The sequence below is a fragment of the Sapajus apella genome, unplaced genomic scaffold (genome assembly GCF_009761245.1).
Source record: "Sapajus apella isolate SASKATOON/1434 unplaced genomic scaffold, GSC_monkey_1.0 scaffold26, whole genome shotgun sequence".
In the NCBI taxonomy this organism is placed as follows: Eukaryota; Metazoa; Chordata; class Mammalia; order Primates; family Cebidae; genus Sapajus; species Sapajus apella.
Window position 1 is genome coordinate 17,590,132 of NW_022436966.1, and position 14,791 is coordinate 17,604,922.

General features: G+C 32.8%; 1 protein-coding gene across 6 annotated transcripts in view; it reads left to right on the plus strand.

Moving 5' to 3' along the window:
- The window catches only part of PPP4R3B (protein phosphatase 4 regulatory subunit 3B), a 70,643-nt gene that overhangs the window by 25,823 nt on the left and 30,029 nt on the right, over nt 1–14,791 (plus strand). For 3 of the 6 annotated variants that reach the window (XM_032292085.1, XM_032292086.1, XM_032292087.1), the window contains exons 5-9: nt 3,545–3,622; nt 5,438–5,554; nt 7,033–7,149; nt 12,509–12,640; nt 14,072–14,174. In XM_032292085.1, coding sequence (XP_032147976.1) covers nt 3,545–3,622; nt 5,438–5,554; nt 7,033–7,149; nt 12,509–12,640; nt 14,072–14,174 — 547 coding nt within the window. The remainder of the gene's footprint in view (nt 1–3,544; nt 3,623–5,437; nt 5,555–7,032; nt 7,150–12,508; nt 12,641–14,071; nt 14,175–14,791) is intronic. The other 3 variants (XM_032292088.1, XM_032292091.1, XM_032292090.1) reach the window with 3 other exon arrangements.

The following is a 14,791-nucleotide window of genomic DNA, read 5'->3' on the forward strand; positions in this document are numbered from 1 at the left end:
ATCTAATACACTTACCTGTGGTTTCTTAAATGAGCATTAACTTGCTGCTGTATGAGTTGTAGAAGGCAAGTGAATATGTAAGAATTTTATCTAACTTGGCCAAAGTGAGGTGGTACAGAGGTCCTTATTGTAAATCCTAGCCTAAATTAGGTTAATTAACTGAGAAATTACATGAAAGAATTTAGCATAGTGAGTGGCTCCTAGTATGTAGGCTAATACATGTTGACAATCTCTTAAGCATGATAGCAACATAAGACTTTAGCTAATATGAATTTTCTAGCTAATTGCAGACCAAAATTCCCTCTTCCAGAATTGAGCAATGTACTTTTAAAATGTTTTAGAAATTATTATTATTATTATTATTATTATTTTGAGACAGAGTCTTGCTCTATCACCCAGGCTGGAGTGCAGTGGCGCCATCTCAGCTCACTGCAGCCTCCGCCTCCTGGGTTCAAGTGATTCTACTGCCTCAGCCTCCCTGGGAGCTGGGATTACAGGCGTCAGCCACCACGCCTGGCTATTTTTTCTTATTTTTAATATAGCCAGAGTTTCACCATGTTGGCCAGGCTTGTCTCAAAGGCTTGTCCTGTCAGGTGATCTGTCCACCTTGACCTCCCAGAGTGCTGGGATTACAGGCATGAGCCACTGCGCCTGGCCAGAAATTAAATTATTGAAAACTAATAAAGTGAGGTTATTTCTGCACAAACAGCTACAGAATACAATTCTTTTCAGAACAGAAAGTTTTAATTTCTCCCCTTAATAGAAATGATAGAGGACAGGAATCTCAAATTTTGGCATTTTAATACATTTACATATATTTCCACTATTCCATAGATAAAAATTAAGCTTAAAATTAGCCTACCAGGATCAGTGGTTTAGTTCTCTTTTTAACACATTTGGCCAATATTAAGGTTTTGGCACTGAAAGAGAAAAATTTCTAACTTCCCATCCCAGCTACAAATTAAATATGTAAAATCTTCAAATACTCTTTAAAAAACCGTTTAGGGTAATAAGACTTTTCATTTAGTTTTTAGAGATTTTTCTTTGGATTCAAGTGTAGGATTTAATATGTTAAATTTTATTTTATTAGATTTGACCCATTCCAGCTTCTGTGTGTGTCTTTTGCTTTGGTTTGATTCATAAGTTTGAAATACTTAGGAACTGTCCTGTGGTTTACTTAGTAGGAGTGACAAAAACCTCATTCATTATTTGAGAGACCTGGATTCTAAATCCATCTGTTACTAGCTACCCTCAGAAAAGCTCACTTTTTGGACTTCAGTCTCTTGAAATTTAAAATTGGACTTGACAGTCTCTATAATGTTGTAAAATCTGATATAATTCTAGATTTCTGTGTTTATGTGTTTCTAAAAATGAATGGGTTCTGTTTTTTCTTGTTTGGCCTGTGTTTATATTACTGCAAATCAAAACTGTTTAGAAGCAACCTCTATTTTTCCCCACAGTGTTTTTTTATGTTATCCAGAAAAGCATCCACAGAAATTTTGACTTAAATATATAGGTTTTATTAAAACAAAAGCTGTTAAAGCCAAAGAGAAAAGAAAAAGAGATTAGTTTGATTACTTGGAGAATCAGAGGTTTTGGAGTAAGTGTTTTAACTATATGATAGACTGTAAGTTATTGATTATTTGCTTCTTTCATAAATATATTGGAACAGAGTGCTTTTATAGCTTAATGAATATTATCAAGAGTAATGCTGGAAATCAGGAAAAAGTACTAGGAATCCACATTCTCTTAAGGGACTGTAATAATTGAGATTGCCTCTATCTGTAGTATTTTATGCAGTTCTCTTAATCAGCTCACAAGTACTGAATCATGTAAGAAGAATTCAAGTGGCAAATTGCATTTATCAAGGTGTTGGAACTTTTTTCTTATGAAAATATTTTGAAAAAAATTTAAAAATTTCAGGTAGTCAAGGATGAAGATGTAATCTACAACAGATTCAGAAAATAGAAATTTATAAAAGATGTGAATGGTGGTAAATATATACTTACTCACCCTAACCTAAAATATTGAGACTAAAAGTATATGGAAAAATGTAGTCTGGGCACAGTGGCTCATGCCTGTTATTCTAGCTCTTTTGGGAGGCTGAGGTGGGAAGATTGCTTGAGGCCAGGAGTTTGGTACCAGCTCGGACAACGAAGTAAGACGCCACCTCTACAAAAAATTAAAAAAACATAGCCAGGTGTAGTGGCATGTGCCTGTGGTCCGTGCTACATGGGAGCCTGAGGCAGGAAGATTGCTTGAGCCCAGGAGGTCAAGGCTACAGTGAGCCATGTTTGTACCACTGCACTCCAGCCTGGGCAAGAGTGAGACTCAAAAAAAAAAAAAAAAAAAAATGGAAAAAGTAACTTGAGGGCTAAATAGAAGATTACATATGCATATAAACTACCTCAAAAGATGGATGTTCAGGCCGCAGTGCATGAGGTCCAAAAGGACACAGTGAAATACCAAAGGAAACACCATTCTGATGAGACTAATGAAGTGATTTATCTCCCAATGTTTTGTCTCTTTGAGTAGCACCAGTTGATGTTTAGTGGAAGAGCATGTTATACTCTCTGATTGTACCTAGTGGTTTCTATTCATTTTTTGAAAATATATGTTTCACCTTATTTCGAAAAGGATTTAAGGGATTGAATTTAAGTTTGTCATTTTTTTCAAACATTTTAGCAGATTTTGATGAAATCTTCTCTAAGGTGAATTTTAATGTTTATGCCCATTTTTCCTTTGTAATTTAATAGCCTGTGCTTATTGTAGAAAATTAGAAAATATTGATAACCAAAAAAGAAAATCACTCATAACCTATCACCAAGCAATAACCACAGTTAACATTCTAACATGTATTCCTTCTAGACTTTAGATGCATAAATTAATTTTTTTTAAATACATGCTTGACTCTATTTTTGTTTGTCCTTTTAAACAATGCCTAGGGTAATTAGCACTTGTGTGTCTTTTTAATACCTCACAGTCATTAGTATGAAAAGCAGTTATTGCAGTATTTTGTCATTTAATTATATCTTTGGGGACCAAAAGAACTTCTAAGACTCTGCACCAGTTGATTGTAGGTTATTGTATTTTATGAATTCTTGTATTTTAAATGGCTTTGTAATTTTATCTGTTGCTGGAATTCAGCCTTCTTTACTGTTTTCCTTGTTGTTCCTTGTCTTAGAATTCTTCTTTTTCTAATCTGCTGTGGACTGACAATAAGATCCTTAGACTTGTTTGAATTATGTTTAAATTAAGAGTAAGTAGACCCTGAAAGGCGGCTAGAGAATCTAAGTGAGTTTTCATGTAACACCTCTAGAACAAATATTTTTGTTTTCCAACGAGTAGTTGAGGTTTTTAAACTAGAAATTAATGTATTTATAACAATTGAATGGTATAGTCAAATAACACACACATATACCCCAGAATGTTAGGTTTCATGATGAAAATGCTACTCATCAGCTATATTTTATGATTTGTGTAAGTCATATAAATAACTTTATACTTTTATTAATATGTCATAGTAATTATTTTCCTCATGCAGGAAGATGAGAAGTTTTTGTCTGAAGTTTTTGCACAATTAACAGATGAGGCTACAGATGATGATAAACGGCGTGAATTGGTGAGTTATTCATGAAATTCAAACTGTTAAAGAGCACTTTTTCTTTTGGCATGCATAGCTTTTAATCTTGAATTTGCTCACTTGAGGGAATTTTTTCTAGATTAGTAAGAAATGAAAAGTATGTATTTGAATTGAACTATAAAATGATTATTCAAAGTTTCTAAAATTAGTCTGTTTCTAGAATTTGTATATTTTAGAAAAATCTTAGGATGTTCTGGTGTATCACTCACCACCATTGTATGCCTTATAAATCCCCAGATCAGAACACTGCCTTATTTAGAATAGAAGTACAAAACTCAGATATTTATGGTTGCAGAAATTCATATTATAGCGATGCTTTTCTTTTTAAAAAAGAGTTAAGGAAAATGCTTTTTGAATAAGTGATGTAAGTAATTTGGTTCTTTGGAAATTTTTTGTTTGCTTTTTATTATAAGCACTTTCTTTGAAATATAAACCATTTTGAGGAAGAGATTAGTGATTGCTGTTTGCCAGATGTTTGTCATTTTTTCCAAACATTATAATGAGAAGGGAAGGAAAAGTACACATTACAGTAATGTATATTCAATTCTGTAATTTAACTATCTGATACTGAATTACTGCAAGAGTATCTTCAGTTTCAGATCTTTATTTATTTATTTGGGATTTCACAAAATAATGAAAAATGGCTCATTAAAACCTCAAAGTCATCTTTGGTGTAGTTACTTAGTAGTAGCCTACTTAGTTTTCTTAATTGTAATATTGGTGTTTTAGATTAGGGGAGTTTTGATATATGTTTCAGTCCTTAATCCAATATTATGTTTTTGAGAGATTACTGGGAACTCAGCTAGATTTGATTTATAGGATGGTTTTTGTGAAAATACGTGTTCATAATTCAAAACAAATTTCTTACCTGGCATTTTTGCACTGAATGTCTTCAAAGAGTTAATTGGTCAGTATTAACCTTCTGAAAGATCTCATCTTTTTTCTTTGTTCTTATTGAGAAAGAGTCTTACTCTGTTGCCCAGACTGGAATGCTGTGATGCAATTTCAGCTCACTGCAACCTCCACCTCCTGGGTTCAAGCAATTCTCATGCCTCAGCCTGCCAAGTAGCTGTGATTACAGGCATGCACCACCATGCCCAGCTAATTTTTGTATTTTTAGTTGAGACAGGGTTTCACACTGTTGGGCAGGCTAACTCCTGGACTCAAGAGATCTGCCCGCCTCAGCCTACCAAAGTGATGGGATTACAGATGTGAGCCACTGTGCCCCACCAGATGTCATCTTTTCATAGTATCCTGGCTTCTCAAAACCTTCATTTAAAAACATATTAAAAACTAGCACCACATTAAAAGTATATCTTGTATTTTTGCATGCTAATAGGCCAATAGCCAAATCCAGCATCTTAAAGCATGCATGCTTTCATTTGCCTTTTATAGCCAGATATCTCTGTTAACCTATAAGGGCCCAATGGAGTAAGAAAAATGTTCTGATCACATATTTATAAGATTCACTTAGAAAGATGTGTTGTCAAACACGTCCATTCACTGAAAAAAGAAAAAAAAAAAGCAGCTTAGGGTGAGTCTTTCAGAAAGCCAGGTTACATTTTTCTTTATTAGTGTATTTCTCTTTTTGCTTAATAGTGCCCAGTAATGCAAGATTTATTTTTAATGGAGTGCTAGTTTTTAATACATTTTTAATGTAGTTTTGAGGAGCCAGGATACTCTGAAAAGATGAGATCCTTCAGAAGGGTAAATACTACACTATGATGGATTCTTATTATAGTGTGCCCCAAGTTTATGTTTATCAACTTCTCACTAAAATTTCTAACATTACAGGTTAATTTTTTCAAGGAATTTTGTGCATTTTCTCAGACATTACAACCTCAAAACAGGGATGCATTTTTCAAAACTTTGGCAAAATTGGGAATTCTTCCTGCTCTTGAAATTGTAATGGTAATTATACTGTTTCTTTTCATGTTTTTGAAATAGTAAATTATAATAGATTTATATTATGGATGGGAAAGTCTATATTATAGTAATCTATATTCAGTTCTATACTTTATCTGTTATTGAATTACTACAAGAATACCTTCAGTTTCAAGTTTTTATTTATTTAATTTGTAGTATCAGTATGTAATCACTTGCTTATAGTATGGCTTCAAGTGAATAAAAAGAAAAACCCCACATGTTTTTGCAAGACTGTTACATTTTCTGTAAAAATATTAAGTGTGTTTCATTGAAACCAGTAAAATATCTTTTGTTTTTAGATCAGTGAGTGGAGTGAGGACAGACTGAAACAAGGGGATTCATGCTGCAACACAGGGTTAGGGCGTGGTTCTTAGAATTTTTTTTATATGAGTTTTATCCATTGGTATTTACTTTGTGGAAAATTAAAACTAGTTTTTAGAGTATTGATTTAAAAATAATCCATTATATGTTAACATAAATAACTTTTTTCACCACATTTCCTTGAGATTGAAAATAATACAAATTTTATGAAAAAATAATTTTTCCAAAACAAAAAAATTTAGTGAAAAGAGTAGCGTTTGTTTTACTTTTTTTTCCTGCTAATCCCTCTGATACCTTGCTTTATAGAAGGTGTCTAGATTCATATAGCACCTTCTACATTTAATTTATGGTGATATCATATGTCACACAGCCTCTGGAAAACTCCCCTGTACTTGTGATTGAATGAGAGTAAAAATGACAAAGCCTCAGTAGTATTGTTTATTATTGTGAAATAGTTTTAATCTTGTGTACCTCCTGAAAAGTGTTAGGTGTTAGACCCCTCTCACCAGGATTCCCTGGATCACATTTTAAGAACTACTGGTCAGGGAGTGTTTTCAGAATCACCTTAAGATTTTGTAACTTATAAGTCATGTACTTTTCATGTGTGAGAGGGGAAAGGTATTTAGGATTACTACCTTAGAAAACTAAGTTGTAGAAAAGGGTGGAAGTGCCCAAAAAGAGTTTTCAAAAGTATGCTCCATTAGGTGAGTGACAGAATATAGAATCAGTTACTAAGGAGTAACCCTGGCAAATCCAGGACAAAAGGCTTTGAAGACTTTGAAGTTTTAGCTAGCAGACATTATTCAAATTTTTACCTATATTTAAATAAATCCCCTTCCCACATTTTTTATAGCATTTGTAAAGCATTGCCTTATAATCCTTTGCCAATTCTTATATTTAAATTCTTTGAATATTTATTTGCTGTGGTAAAAATCAGCAGAAACTAAACATCAAATTGCCTAAAAGTTTTAATATTTGTAAAAAGGAAGGAAGAAAATGCTGCTGAGGTTATACATATTGATTGCAGTACAACATCTTAATCCAAAAAGTTGGGAGCTAGCATATGGACTTGGAAAAGAAAAGGGAAATGCAAGAATAACTTTTGTTAACAGTCTCTAAGTAACTTAGTTTTCTTTTATCAGGGCATGGATGATTTGCAAGTCAGATCAGCTGCTACAGATATATTTTCTTATCTAGTAGAATTTAGTCCATCTATGGTCCGAGAGTTTGTAATGCAAGAAGCTCAGCAGAGTGATGACGTAAGTAATAATGGTGGGGTTCTATGTGAATTATCTGTAGAGTAGTGTTCGCAAACTATTGAGACAAAAACCATCACACAGTCTTCATCTTTCTTGGGAGTCATAGATTTCTGATTAATTGTGACTTTGGCTAAATTAGAATATGTAGTATTTTATTTTGTTTATTGATTATAAAAAACAGATATTCAAACCAATATTGAGATAAATAGATTATAATAGAATCAGATTTGTAAATACTAGTCTTAAATTTCAAGTGTTAACGAAATGTAATTTCAAGCCTTAGGAGATTTACAGGTCAGGTGCTTACCTGGGATAACTAAAAAGTTGTTTTTATTTGTTCAAAAAACTTTTAAGTAGGAATGAAAGTTTAATAATGACTGGATGAGATTAGAGACTGTTTTTCTAAGTGAAGTAACTCAGGAATGGAAAACCAAACATTGTATGTTGTCACTCATAAGTGGGAGCTAAGCTATGAGAATGCATAGGCATAAGAATAACACAGTGGACTTTGGGGACTCGGGGAAAGGGTGGGAAGGGGGTGAGGGATAAAAGACTAGATAGGTACAGAGTACACTGCTTGGGTGATGGGTGCACCAAAATCTCAAAACTTGCCACTAAAGAACTTATACATGTAACCAAACACCACCTGTTATCCAACAACTATGGAAATTTAAAAAAAAAAAATTTTAAGTTTAATAATGAGACCTATATTGTGTTTTTCCACTACTGATATATTTAAACTTTCCCCCTAAGCTATTTTAAGGACAAAATGAAAATATAGCTATAATTTAAAGTATTCCTTTGTTTATGTTAAAAATGCCTTAATTTTAAGTAGAAGGTAATTAAAATATAATTGTCTTCCTTCTTTTTTTTTTTTTTTTTTTTTTTTTTTTTGGCAAAGATTCACTTTTCTCGACTCACTGCAACTTCTGTGTGCCACCATGCCCGCCTAATTGTGTATTTTTAGTAGAGGCAAGGTTTTACCATGTTGGTCAGGGTGATCTCAAACTCCTGACCTCAGGTGATCCTCTTGCCTCAACCTCCCAAAGTGCTGGGATTACAGGCATGAGCCATCATGCCTGGACCTCTTCTTAAGGAAAGTTTTTGATTCCCAATTTTAATTTGATGCTTGCATGGGTTACTATTGAATAAATTACAGTTGTTTTGTGTGTTTTGTGTTTAACCTTGTAATCTGTCCGTAGATTTATACTTTCTATGTTTGTTAGTTATTCTCAGGGTTTTTTAAACTGATTTTATTTTAGAATCAACTTGAGTTAATGCTATAGTATAATCAGTAGAGAAATAATATTTTGTGTTCAATATATACATATATTTTAAAAATCAAATGATGCTAATTCTGACTTTAAAGAAAAATGCCTACTTTATTAATCATTTTATAATCTCAGTAGTCTATCTTAATGCCACACTTTACAAAAGGTAACTTTGAAATTAACACTCCTATTGCTTCGTCTTCAGTGATGTGTGTGATTAAAGGCGTTTATCATAAAATTACCATGAATCAATCTCAGACCATGACTTCAGTAAACTGTTAACTTTCAGAATTCTTAACTTTTCAAGCTTTGATTCCTGTTTTAATCAGAAGTATTTCTTGTTTAATTGATGCTTAAGACTTAGAAAAGCAGTGATTTTTTTCACTATGGAAGCTCCTTTCTCAATGTTTCTTTTTCTTATAACAACCTTCAAGGGGTTTCATTTTCCTGAATTTTCTGAGAGCTAACAATTTTACAGTTTTAAAACTGTGTTGCCTCAAAATAATTTAGTCCACAAGAAAAGAGAAATTTAATTTTTAAAAAATCCCAATTAAGTCTTCTACATGCCGAATTCTATATTGGGTTGGTGGTGACTTTTAGGAAGGAAACAGAAAATAACTTAGCAGTATATTCAGTGGTAGTTGATGTTTTGGTGCCTTTTTAAAATAAATGCTCAGCATTCAGGCATTTCCTTCTGTTAAGGTGTTATGGAGTAGATTTGGTTTTGGCAACATGGCAACATTATTCAAATATGTATTAAGATAAATGGAATTATTAACATTTTTTACTATAGTCATTGTTTCTATCCAAGCAGAAAGGGTCAATTTAGCAGTAATGCTGTCTTTTTGTTATGCCAAAGATTGCACATATTTTTATATTAATGGCCTTTGAAACATTCAGTAAAACTTATAGAACCCAACTGGATAAGTAATACAGTTACTTTTCCCATTTAAAGAATGAAATTTTGTGTTAATTTTTTAGATATGATAATAACATGATGTTACTTTAGAAGAATCCTTGTATTTTAAAGATTTATGCTGAAATATTTATATTGAATTTGCTTCAAAATAAATCTGGAGGGTAGAGTTAAGTTGGTGTATTAAAGAAGATTGGCTGTGAGCTAATAGTTATTGAAGCTGAGTGATGGATACATGGGATTTATTATATTCTCTCTAGTTCTTTATGCATCTGAGATTTATCATAAAAAGAAGTTAGGAAATACATAAGCTAATCTCTATGGATTGACTGTTCAGTATTTTGTATCAAATCACCTTTTATTAATCTCCAAGTTTCTTAAAATTTCTCCAAGTCATAATAATAATAAAAAGAACTCTCAAATACCCTTCACACAAATTCCCCAAATGTTAACATTTTATCTGTCATTCGTTTTATCATTCTGTGTTTGCATGTGTGTAAATACACATGCAGACATAGGCATGTATTATTTTCCTTCTGAACCATTGAGAATTGGTACAGGAATGATGACAATATGTCCCTTTACCCCTAGTTACTTCAATTTCCACTAACTAAAAACTCTTACACTACCACAGTGTAATTATCAAAATCATGATATTAAGATTTTTATAATACTAATATCTGACTACGGTACTCATTCATATTTTATTCTTTGTCTCAGTAATGTTCATTTTAACCAAGACAAAAACAAAAAGTTTCTGATCCATTATCCAACAACTTTGGTTGGTCTGTTGTTTCCTCACAATTAGTTCTAGTTACTTCTTTGTGGCAGGTATGGCATTGAAGTAATATTTCCTTCAGTATGTCATATCAGGAAATCTCCCCAGCTTTTAAAAATGAATGTGCGGGTTGTGGTGCTGGTCCCCCTAACTTTATAAAATGAATGTGCAGAAGTGGTAGCGGTGCATGCCTGTAATCCCAGCTACTTTGCAGGATGAGGTGGGAGGATCTCTTGAGCCCAGGAGTTCAAAACCAGCATGGGTAACATAGCAAGACCACACTCAAAAAAATCGAAAAAGATTGAGCTTTCATTTTCTCTGTCCAGGCTGTTTGTTATTCGACAGACTTAAGAAGTTTGAGCATTATGTTCTGTAGAACTTGAGGAGCTACGTACATTTCACTCTTCAAATATATCAGAATGAGTTGAAAGAAGTATTGGTTTATATATATGTATATATGTGTGTGTGTGGGTATGTATATGCTGTATATACTCATCCCTCAGTTTCTGTGAGGGATGGGTTCCAGGAAACCACCTTCCCCTTCCACTGGGACACAAGGATACCAAATTCCAATTATGCTCAAGTGCTTTATATAAAATGGCATCGAATTTGCATATAACCTATGCAAATCTTCTGTTTTACTTTACATTATAATACCTGATATAATGCAAATACCATAAATAGTTGTTATACTGTATTGTTTAGAGAATAATACTGTTTAGAGAATAAGAATAATAAAAGAAAAAAATCTGTACGTTTTAGTGTGAATACAACCATCCTCTTTTTTTTTTTTTCCTTTCCCAAGTATTTTTCATTCTCACTTGGTTTAATCCGTGAATATGGAACCTACAGATACAGAGGGCCAACTGTATTACTTACATACACACACATGTACTTAGAAGCATTCATTTAAGTTGCTTAAAAGCAAATTATGTTAGTGGCTTTTTAAATTATTTTTATTTTTTTATTTTTATTTTTTGAGACGGAATCCCGCTCTGTCACCTAGGCTGGAGTGCAGTGATGTGACCTCGGCTCACTGCAACCTCCGCCTCCTGGGTTCAAGCAGTTCTCCCTGCCTCAGCCTTCCAAGTTGCTGGGATTACAGGTGTCGGCTACCACACCAAGCTAATTTTTTGTAGTTTTAGTAGAAACAAGATTTTGCCATGTTGGCCAGGCTGATCTAGAACTCCTGACCTCAGGTAATCCGTCTGCCTTGGCCTCCCAAAATGTTGAGATTACAGGCATGAGCCACCGCACCCAGCCAGTTAACGGACTGTTTATTAAATTCTTGTGTTTGTATTAAGCAAACTGGAAATGTTTTTACAACATCCACCAATTATTTTTATTCTACCAATTCAAATATTTTTGCTCTTGCCATTTCTTCTTTTCTCCTCTTATTTACTGTATCCATCAAACCTAAGATTTGCAGTTGCTAATATCTTCTTGATCTTACCAGACAGTGTCAGTAGATTGTTATGTAATTTTGTCATGATTACCACTTCAATGATAGTGACTATCAAATGCCATCAATTACAAAATGTATCTTAATTTTTAAGAGGTTAAAATTTGTAAGAAATCTGTTTTAGAATCAATGAAACAAACAATTTTCTTTATCTTTTCTAATCAGAAAATAGGGATGCCAGCTTGGAATCAGGACAGTCTCTACTAAAAATACAAAAATTAGCCAGGCATGGTGGCTCACGCCTGTAATCCCAGCTACTCTAGAGGCTGAGGCAGGAGACTCGTTTGCAATGAGGTTGCAGTGAGCCCAGGTTGTGCCGCCGCACTCCAGCCTGGGCAACAGAATGAGACTCCGTCTCAATAAGTAAATAAATAAATAAAACACAAGAGCATGTTATTTATGTAACAACAAATCTATTTAATATTAGATTGTTATATAACATGGTGTTCAGTTGCATGAAGAGTTGTGTACTGGGTTATTTTTGGTCAATTTTTTTTTTTTTTTTTTTTTTTGGCTAGGAAGGATTTTCTAGTTAGAGGCTGACATAATTTACGTCTTAAGTTCCCGTGATCTTGCTTGTTTAGTCAACCTCTAAATTTATGCCGAAGTCTGAAAACCAAAATGAGAATCTATTAGAACCTCCACTGAACAAGAATTACTGCTAAAGAATTTTGTTTTTCATTCTCTATAAGCTGCAGCATTCTCTGTTTTTGTTTTTTTCTTTTTTCTTTTTCTTTTTGGAGTGGGGTTTTTTTTCACTCTAGTATGTAGTATGTTTATAGAACTTTCAAAAGCATTAGAAATAAAAGTTTAAATAAGCTTTTTCATTCTTTGCTTTTTCTCAATATGATTCTCTTTTTGCTCTTTCAGTTGGTGTTTTTGTCTTAGATCTAAACCAGGACTAATGGAAACATGTTTTGTTTTGTTACCAGGATATTCTTCTTATTAATGTGGTAATTGAACAAATGATCTGTGATACTGATCCTGAGCTAGGAGGTGCTGTTCAGTTAATGGGACTTCTTCGAACTTTAATTGATCCAGAGAACATGCTGGCCACAACTAATGTAAGAAATTACTCTGAGATAAAAGTGTTTCGGCCTATTCAGTTTTAGGTGGCTTTTTAATAAAATTTTGAGAAACAGGTATTTTAAGTGTTTGTCTAGTTGGTATTTAAGTAGCAGTGGTATTCTTGTAGCAATTTATTTGTGGTAAAATACAAAATTGTAATCATAAAATCTTAGTAAAATGTTAGGAATACCATTTATGGCCCTTGACCTCTATGATGTGTTAATTTCTTTAATACACAACATTGTGAATATACGTAACACTACTGAACTGTATACTTAAAAATGATAAATTTTTAAATAGTAAGTTTTATGTGGTTTTTATCACAAAGGAAAAATTTAAATATACTGAATGATCTCAATTGCATAAGACATTTTAAAAGATTTAAGGATTAATTCCTTAATACTTAAGGATTAGACACTCCAGAATATTAATAGTCATTCTCTCAATATGGAGGAATATTTTTCTTTATAAGATTTCCTCATATTTAGATAATATGTACATTGTTTTTAAATCATTACAAGTTTGTATGCCCAATTGTGTAAAAAAGTGACAAAATTCAAAGACATTATTTTCCAAATTATAAACTTTTAAAATGTTAAAAATTGATTTAAATTTTGTCTCTTCATCTAATGGCTTGATAAAGTGATTCAGTGGTTTTTCAAATTTGCATAAAGTTGGTGAAATCTGGGGTTACAAATTTTAAGTAGTTAAGTTGCTATCACATGGGCTTAATTGGTTCTTTTGCTTTCTAAGAATTTTTATTCCTCCAAAACAGGTTCAAATGTGCCTTTTTCCCACATTTGAATGTTGTTATTTTTAAAATTGAGAGAATTTTCTTTCCTTGTTACATTCTTGGGAAAAACTCAGTACACTGTGCAAAGAGACAAATGAATCAATAGTGATTATGGTGCATGCTGTTCTGACTTACATGTTGTTTATTTTGTGTGTGTTTTACCTCAAGTATTTATTTTTCTTGAGAAAACTTAAAATCTACTCTCTTAGCAGTTTGCAAGTATAAGAAATTGTTAGTAATGTGTTGTACAATAGATTGTTTCTTCATTGCATTTCATATTCATATCACAGGCATCTTTAAAAATTTTTTGAGTAATTTTCTTCAGAAAAACATTTTGTGATGCTATCTGATCTTTATTTTGTACTCATTTTTACTTGTCATGTAATATGTAGTAGATTTAATTTTCAGTTCCACAGATACAAGATTAAAGTGAATATAGTTAATTTTTGGTTCTTACAGTATATAACTAAGTCCTTGATTTTTTTCACAGTATCTTAAAGTACCTGCTTATATGTGATCTGTACTGCTAATTCTTTTTGTTTTGTTTTGGTTCTGGAAAAGGTATGTACTGCTAATTCTTGAAGATGTTTTTATTTACAAAAGTAACACTATTCCTTTAAAAATTCTGTTTCAGAAAACTGAAAAAAGTGAATTTCTAAATTTTTTCTACAACCATTGTATGCATGTTCTCACGGCACCACTTTTGACCAATACTTCAGAAGACAAATGTGAAAAGGGTAGGATCTCTTACTTATCTGCTATGATTTCTGTTTTTAAAGAAGGATGAGATAAATATTAAAACTAACAGGCAATTTACTTGAGACTTTATATGACAGGGAAACTACAACTGAAAAACTTAAACTGCAATATAAAATTATGATTTTCTTTTTTTTTTTTTTTTTTTTTTTTGAGACAAGAGTCTCGCTCTGTCACCCAAGGTGCAGTGCAGTGGCGCGATATCGGATCACTTAACCTCCACCTCCTGGATTCAAGCAATTCTCCTGCCTCAGCTTCCCAAGTACCTGGGATTACAGGCACATGCTACCACACACTTTTTGTATTTTTAGTAGAGATGGGGTTTCACTTTGTTAGCCAGGATGATCGCGATCTCTTGACCTCATGATCCACTGGCCTTAGCCTCCCAAAGTGCTGTGATTACAGGCATGAGCCAACACAACCAGCTGATTTTCTTGTTTCTTAGGGTTATGGAAGTGAATAATAAAATATGGCAAGACTATTCTTTCAGAGGCCATTTCTATAGTTTGTTACTACAGAAGTTTCTCTGAGTGTATAGACCACTGGCAGAAAAGAAAAGGAAATGTGGCAAACAGTATTACACACTAAGGAATTAAGA